The 7909-nt window shown below is 50.7% G+C and overlaps 1 protein-coding gene across 10 annotated transcripts; it reads left to right on the top strand.

Moving 5' to 3' along the window:
- Positions 1-658: 658 nt before the first annotated feature.
- LOC309514673 (uncharacterized protein) lies at positions 659-5531 on the top strand. Of its 10 annotated transcripts, none has more exons than XM_082191948.1 (3): positions 659-4013; positions 4194-4223; positions 4296-5531. In XM_082191948.1, exons 1-3 carry the CDS (start codon positions 924-926, stop codon positions 5244-5246), a joined length of 4071 nt encoding a protein of 1356 aa, XP_082048074.1. In that variant the 5' UTR covers positions 659-923; the 3' UTR covers positions 5247-5531. The 10 variants fall into 10 exon arrangements, with proteins under 10 accessions (XP_082048074.1, XP_082048066.1, XP_082048072.1 ...); XM_082191940.1 differs by having other exon boundaries at positions 4194-4295; positions 4368-5531; XM_082191946.1 differs by having other exon boundaries at positions 659-4157; positions 4368-5531.
- The last annotated feature ends 2378 nt before the right edge of the window (positions 5532-7909 follow it).

The raw sequence follows: 7909 nt of genomic DNA, 5'->3' as shown, positions 1-7909 counted from the left end.
GACACTGGGGCAAGAGAAATCCTAGCGTCTTGCCCATGTTAATGGGTTGGCACTCTGCGGGTGACAGACTCCTGCAGATTTATCAGGAGCTCTGTGCCCCACAGTGTAGTAATCGGCCGTCTAGTGTCATGACCCCTACCCTTTGGAACTCCTCCCCTTGAATATTGGGCAGGCGCCATCTTTATTTTCTTTGGCACCCGTCCTCTTAACATAAGATTGTAAGAAGAGCTTCTGGATCAGGCCCATGGCCCGACTGTTGGAATGTTAAAGACAGTAGGGAAAGATATACAGTGGTACCTCTGGTTGCGAACAGGATCCATTCCAGAGCCGTGTTTCTCAACATGAGCAGAATGCAACCCGCGTCTGCATATGCGCGGGTCGTGATTCGTCACTTCTGCACATGCGTGTGACGTCATTTTGAGCGACTGTGCATGCACAGGCGGCGAAACCCAGAAGTAACCCTTTCCGGTACTTCCAGGTCGCCGCGGGACGCAACCTGAAAATATTTAACCGGAAGCAAATGTAACAAGAGGTATGATTTTATTGAATAAGTATTATCCTTCCTTCACTCACACTAGTAAGTGATGTTGTGGTAGTAAGTGATGTCATAGATATATGGAAACCAAGTTCTGAAGCTTCTAGAACAACATGGTAGTTGTTAGCAACGGAAAGGAAGGAACACATTGAAGGAAGGCAGCCACACTCAGAATGAAGCACTAAGTCACAGGGCTTTTAAATATAAGAGCCATGAATCCATCTGGGCCTCAGGATCGTTTTTGTAAAGAGCAGCCCTGAATAAAGAACAGAAGTAGGAAGGAAAAGAGCATACTACTGGAGTAGTTAACAGACACCTTGGGGAACTCCAGAAGGTCCTGCTCTGGAGACTGAACAACCTAGCATAGCCATATGCAGATGGAAAAAGAATGGATGAGCCTGAGGAAACTCTTGAGAGCAGTGACGCAAATGAAGGTGGGCTAGATACTGAAGAACAGGGAGATAATGATGGAATCAAGGAGGAAATCAAGGAGGAAATTGCTGAAATTAATGAAGAAGATGCACATGAAATCAATGAGGAAAAGAAACAAAGTGATGAAATCAAAGATAGTGAGGAGGAGAAACATGATGAAATCGAAGAGTTGACACCACACCAGGAAAGTGGAGATAATGGCCTAGCAATGGACCAAGATGTCCCAAAGACAACAAGTTCTGATAAAGGTGAGGTAGAGCGACCTGAAAGCAAAATCAGCATTATTCAGCATAAGGAACTGATAGAGGAAAACCAGCAGCCTGACTTGCCTCCTGGCAGCGCAAGTGCCAGCATGTCATCTCTCAAAAAGGAACTTGGTCATGACTCCCGTCGTGGCAGCCACCATAGCCAGCACCTCCCGGGCCACGAATCCCACCGAGGCAGTCAGAGTCAACCTTTAATAGGCCAGGAATCCAGGCATAGCCAGCAGCAACCAGGACATGAACCTCGCCGAGGCAGTCAACCACCTGGAGGCCAGGAATCCCGGCATAGCCAGAAGCTCCCAGGGCATGAATCCCACCGCGGAAGTCAACAGCTCACGGGCCAGGAATCCCGGCATAGCCAACAGCTTCCAGGACATGAATCCCACCGCGGAAGTCAACAGCTCACAGGCCAGGAATCCCAGCATAGTCAGAAGCTCCCAGGGCATGAATCCCACCACGGAAGTCAACAGCTCACGGGCCAGGAATCCCGGCATAGCCAGAAGCTCCCAGGACATGAATCCCACCACGGAAGTCAACAGCTCACAGGCCAGGAATCCCGGCATAGCCAGAAGCTCCCAGGGCATGAATCCCACCGCGGAAGTCAACAGCTCACAGGCCAGGAATCCCGGCATAGCCAGAAGCTCCCAGGGCATGAATCCCACCGCGGAAGTCAACAGCTCACGGGCCAGGAATCCCGGCATAGCCAACAGCTTCCAGGACATGAATCCCGCCGAAGCACTCAACCAGTTGTAGGCCAGGAATCCCGACACAGTCAGCAGGTCCCAGGACATGAATCTCGCCGAGGCAGTCATCAATCCATTAGCCACCAGGTCCTACAAAGCCATAGACCTTCCACAACACAACCTATAAATGAAGTTGAAGCCAAGGAGGACATGACATGGATTAGCCAAAGGACAGGAAAAGTTATGAAATGCGAAAGCCAGCAGACCAGTAGAATTTGGGAGCACAAGCCACTCTCAGAAATTCTGCAACCTCTTGGTTACCCGAAAAGTGTAGAGAAAGCAGCAGGAAAGCCACCTGTAGCTCGTGTCAGCAGCCAAGAGTCAAAGCAGCAGCAACCGACAGAGGATGGGTCTTGGATCAGCAAAAAAACAGGGAAGTTATTGAAATGCACAGGTCAGCAGACAAGTAAAATCTGGGAGCGAAAGCCTCTGGCAGAAGTTCTTCGTCTTTCTCGCCAACCAGATGCCGATAGTGATGCTGGAGAAAAAGTGAAAACTGCCGAAGAAGTGATTGCTGCTCCCAAAGATTCAGAAGCTAAACCAGTAGCTAAACCAGTAGAAGTGGCAGAGGTTCAGGGATCCCAGCAAGGTGACCAGGAGGTGGAAGGAAAGGAATCACAGGTGGAAGGAAAGAGAAAAGCTTCTAATAAAATGTCCGTAGACAAAACACTGCAGACTGATAGCAAAATAAGTGTTTTTAGACATAAAGAACTGGTGCATAAAAATGAACAGACAGACTTTCCTCCTGACACTTTACCCAGCAGTAGAACCTCTCTCAAAAACCAGCATGAATCCTGGCATAGTAATCAACAAGCAGAAGGACAGGGATCCAGACGTGGTAGTCAACAGGTAGAAGAGGAGAAGAGTCAACAACCAGAAGGGCAAGAATTGATGGATGAAAGCCAGCAACCAGATGCTCAAGGATCTCAACATGGAAGCCAACAGCTAACTGGACAGGAATCTCGGAGAGGCAGCCAACAGCCACAACAGCCAGATGAGAACAAGCCAGCACAACTTGAAAAGGAGCAAGTGCAGCCAGAGGACCATCAGAAACTTCCTGAAGAGGAAACATTCTACCTGGACAGAAAAACTGGTGTAGAAGTCAGATCTGCAAGTCAACAGACCAGCGAGAGTTTGTTCATAGACTACCTAACAAAAATATATGGCCCTCGATATGGCGAAGCTCCTCTTCCAGTAGGTGATCAACCAAAGGCTAAAGAGGATCAGCCCCCAGAGAGTGATGAAATCCAGGGTGAAGCTAAGGTAGAGGAGGAAGAAAAACAAGAACCGGCCCCTGCTGGGGGTGAGGAAGCAGACATACAGCAGCCTCCCCAACCAGAGGCCCAAGAGCCCCAAGATACAGAGTTGCAAACAGGTGGGCAACAACCAGAGGGTCCCGGGTCCCGGAAAGAGAGCCAACAGGCAGAGGGTCCAGGGTCCAGGAGAGAGAGCCAACAGGCAGAGGGTCCCGGGTCCCGGAGAGAGAGCCAACAGGCAGAGGGTCCCGGGTCCCGGAGAGAGAGTCAACAGGCAGAGGGTCCCGGGTCCCGGAGAGAGAGCCAACAGGCAGAGGGTCCCGGGTCCCGGAGAGAGAGCCAACAGGCAGAGGGTCCAGGGTCCAGGAAAGAGAGCCAACAAGAAGAGATGCCAGTGTTCCCGAAAGAGAGTCAACAGGAGGATATGCCAGGGTCCCCAAAAGATAACCCAGATGAGGAGATGCCAGGGTTCCCAAAAGACAGCCAACAGGTGGAGGTGCCAGGGTCCCGGAAAGAGAGCCAACAGGTGGAGATGCCAGGGTCCCGCAAAGAGAGCCAACAGGTGGAGATGCCAGGGTTCCGCAAAGAGAGCCAACAGGTGGAGGTGCCAGGGTCCCGCAAAGAGAGCCAACAGGTGGAGGTGCCAGGGTCCCGCAAAGAGAGCCAACAGGTGGAGATGCCAGGGTCCCGCAAAGAGAGCCAACAGGTGGAGGTGCCAGGGTCCCGCAAAGAGAGCCAACAGGTGGAGATGCCAGGGTCCCGGAAAGAGAGCCAACAGGTGGAGGTGCCAGGGTCCCGGAAAGAGAGCCAACAGGTGGAGGTGCCAGGGTCCCGCAAAGAGAGCCAACAGGTGGAGGTGCCAGGGTCCCGCAAAGAGAGCCAACAGGTGGAGATGCCAGGGTCCCGCAAAGAGAGCCAACAGGTGGAGGTGCCAGGGTCCCGCAAAGAGAGCCAACAGGTGGAGATGCCAGGGTCCCGGAAAGGCAGCCAACAGGTGGAGATGCCAGGGTCCCGCAAAGAGAGCGAACAAGGGGAGATGCCAGTGTCTCGGAAAGGCAGCCAACAGGTGGAGATGCCAGTGTCTCGGAAAGGCAGCCAACAGTTGGAGATGCCAGTGTCTCGGAAAGGCAGCCAACAGGTGGAGGTGCCAGGGTCCCGGAAAGAGAGCCAGCTATTTGCACAGCATGACTCTCCACCACCTACCCACCTATCTGTGGGTGAAATAACGGAACAACCAGGTCCCTCTGAAAGCCAAGGAACGCTAGGGAGCATTGTGTCATTTACTGAAGGGGAGGATGTAGCTCTGCAGACGTACAGCATAGTTTCTCTCCCAGATGGAATTTGGCTGAACAGGAAGACAGGCAAGTTTTTGGTAAGCCATGGTCAACAGACAACAGTCACTTCACTTTCAGCCCTGAATCAAATAGCATTGGAAGAGGCCACAATTGCTTCAAAGCCATCTGGACTTGGCGCTGGCGGCGAGGGATTGGTGGCCAAGGCCTTGGAAGTGCATCAGGACAGTGCTACAGCTGAAGCAAAGCATGAAGAAGACCAGCCGCCACCTTTAAGCCAGGAATCCCGCCGTGCTAGTCAGCAGTCGAGGCACAGCCAAGGATCCCGCCGTGGCAGCCAGATTCCTTTGGAGCAAGGACCCAGTCCTGTCAACCAGCCAGCTTCTGATGACCAGAAGGAAGAGGGGCTCCAGGAAGCGGAGGAGGCTGAGGGAGAGCTGAGCCATCGCTTGAGCGAAGCAGCCCTGGAGAGCATAGCAGCAGCCGCCGCAGACGGAGAAGACAACGTATCTCAGCGGACTTACAGTTCCATTTCTCTAGCGAAAGGATCCTTTGTCAACAAAAGAACAGGCAGGTCGCTGGTATCTCAGCAACTGCAGACTGAAGAGTCTTCATTTCATAACGCTGGAGAAGCAGTGGAAGCACCCCAGGACGGTGATCAAGTACCTGAAGAAGACCAGGTTGAAAATCCTGAACCAAGCGAACCTGAGAACCCGGGGGAATAGCAAGTGCAACAGCGGGAAAGAGAAGAAGGTCCTTATATGAGCAGACAGTTAGTCGATGGCTAAGGCCCAGCTTACCCTGTGAGTAATGAGCTGTTCCTGGAATTGTAGAGACCTGAGTGGCGGAGCCACCTGTATCCCCAAGAGATATCCCCAGGAGTCACCATGTCCTGTTTTCTGAACAGAAGGCACAGTGGCTAGCAAGGGGAAGCGAAGTTCCTGGGAGCATGGTGGACCTCTTTCGTCAGAAAAGCAAAGAAGCAGAATAAAAAACAAAAATGGGAAACGTGTACCTTCCTTTGTCTTTCAACGTATGCAAAATTGTTGTCCTTCCGGTTAATTTTTCAACATACCCAGGAAGCTCTTAAGAGGCAGGGGGTTTTAGCTGAGGAAGAAATGCAACACAACCACATCATGGGCACATTTAACTCATGCAGTTTTGACCGTATGTGGTTGAATGGCGGCTGGTTGAAATCTTGCAAGTTTTCCTGGTCTGCCAGGGAGGAGGGAGGCTCCAACTGTGTTGCTTGGCTGCAATAAGGAGTCTAAGAACAACTGGGGGTGGAGCTTGCATGCCTTGTGCCGATCAAATCGTTGCCTGGGGACTCGCCTTTGCTCAGCGCTTCCCAGTGGAGAGGTGGCTGTGGTTTTCCTTGCTGCATCCCCTTTGCCGGGTTGCTGCGCTGTGGGAACCACGAAGCTTGAGGCTTCGTTTGGCTGCTGGCTGGGCTTTCTGCCTTTGGCTTGGAGGGGCTCAGAAGTTGAACTTACCTGTGCTCGGAAAATCCCTTATTTTGGCTGCTGATCCCTTATTTTCAAGGCTGCTGGTCCCTTATTTTCAAATCTGTAAGTTGACAGCAATGCCTAGGACCCTCATACCTACGGGACCGCCTCTCCTGGTATGCCCTGCGGAGGACCTTAATGTCCACAAATAACAACACTTTAGAGGTCCCAAGTCACAAGATTAGTCTCAACTAGGGCCAAGGCCTTTTCAATACTGGCTCCGACTTGGTGGAATGCTCTGTTGCAAGAGACCAGGGCCCTGTGGGACTTGACATCTTTCCACAGGGCCTGCAAGACAGAGCTGTTCCGCCTGGCCTTTGGTTTGGAGACAGTCTCATCCTTATGTTTCCCTTCCCTTATGGTCTTGATCTATGGACTACTTTTAAAATGAGGCTGCATTTTAAATTGCATTTTAACCTGTATTTTAAATTGGTTCTCCCCCCCCCCACCCCATTGTGTTTTTACTGTGATTTTATTGGTGTTAGTCACCCTGAGCCCGGCTCTGGCCGGGGAGGGTGGGGTATAAATAAAAATTATTATTATTATTATTACAAAAGGCCCTCCAAGTTTTCCTGTTTTGCAAGAACAGTCCCAGATTTACAGAAGCCATCCCGGTTTCTGATTTGATCCTGAAATGTCCCGTTTTTCCTTAGGATATATTTTCATCGGGGCAACCCAGTTATGTCGGCAGGGTATAAACAATAAATTTACTACTACTACTACTACTATAGAACAGGATGTCCCTATTTTCATCAGAGAAATGTTGGAGGGTGTGTTAGAATACTGCATCCGAAATAAGCTTTGGCCCACCCTGTGCCATACATCTCCATAGGCCAAGGGATTCTCTCTTTTGAGAACCACCAAAACCACCCACAATGGAAATGGTTGGCTTTGTGCAGCAATCCATGTTCGATGACCACAGGTGACAATGACAAATCTGGAACTGAGGCCGGGCACTCCGCCCTTTGGGTCCCTTCCAGCCCTATTAGTCTATTATTCTGTGAAATAGATACAGTATGCACAAGAAAAGAAATAGCTTAGTTTTGGCACTTTTAGTTCGGCTTTGGTGTTGTTGTTTAGCCGTTTAGTCATGTCCGCCTCTTCGTGACCCCCTGGACCAGAGCAGGCCAGGCACTCCAGTCTTCCACTGCCTCCCGCAGTTTGGTCAAACTCATGTTGGTGGCTTCAAGAACACTGTTCAACCATCTCGCTCTCTATCGTCCCCTTCGCCTTGTGCCCTCCATCTTTCCCAACATCAGGGTCTTTTCCAGGGAGTCTTCTCTTCTCATGAGGTGGCCAAAGTACTGGAGCCTCAGCTTCAGGATCTGTCCTTCCAGTGAGCACTCAGGGCTGATTTCCTTCAGAATGGAGAGGTTTGATCTTCTTGCAGTCCATGGGACTCTCAAGAGTCTCCTCCAGCACCAGAATTCAAAAGCATCAATTCTTTGGCAATCAGCCTTCTTTATGGTCCAGCTCTCACTTCCATTCGGCTTTAGAACGTGTCTACTGGGGACCAAATAATGGGCGAAATTTTCGGATGGGGGAACCGATTAACAGTAAATTGTTCGGAAATCTTAGGATGGTATTCAGTTACCTCATCCTGTCGGCGCAAGGATTTCTGCTTATGTAATGGGACTTTAGCCCCTCTGCTCCCATACGCCACCTTCCCCAAATCTGCTCCGAGGGGATTATTATTATTATTATTGTTACTATTATTACTTGGAAGGCACAGAGGAGACCGTTCCATTGCACAACCAGAAATCCTTCCACCGACAGAATGTCCACTCAACGCTACGTTGGATCCTGCCCTTGGCATCAGACGACCTTCTTTTGCTGACTTTGAACAGGAGAAAGATGATAAATTCTTAATGGATATTATGAGG

The sequence above is a fragment of the Podarcis vaucheri genome, assembly GCF_965113315.1.
Source record: "Podarcis vaucheri genome assembly, chromosome: 1".
Lineage (NCBI taxonomy): Eukaryota > Metazoa > Chordata > Lepidosauria > Squamata > Lacertidae > Podarcis > Podarcis vaucheri.
Note: the sequence above shows the minus strand (reverse complement) of the source record. Positions and strands in the feature narration are given on the sequence as shown.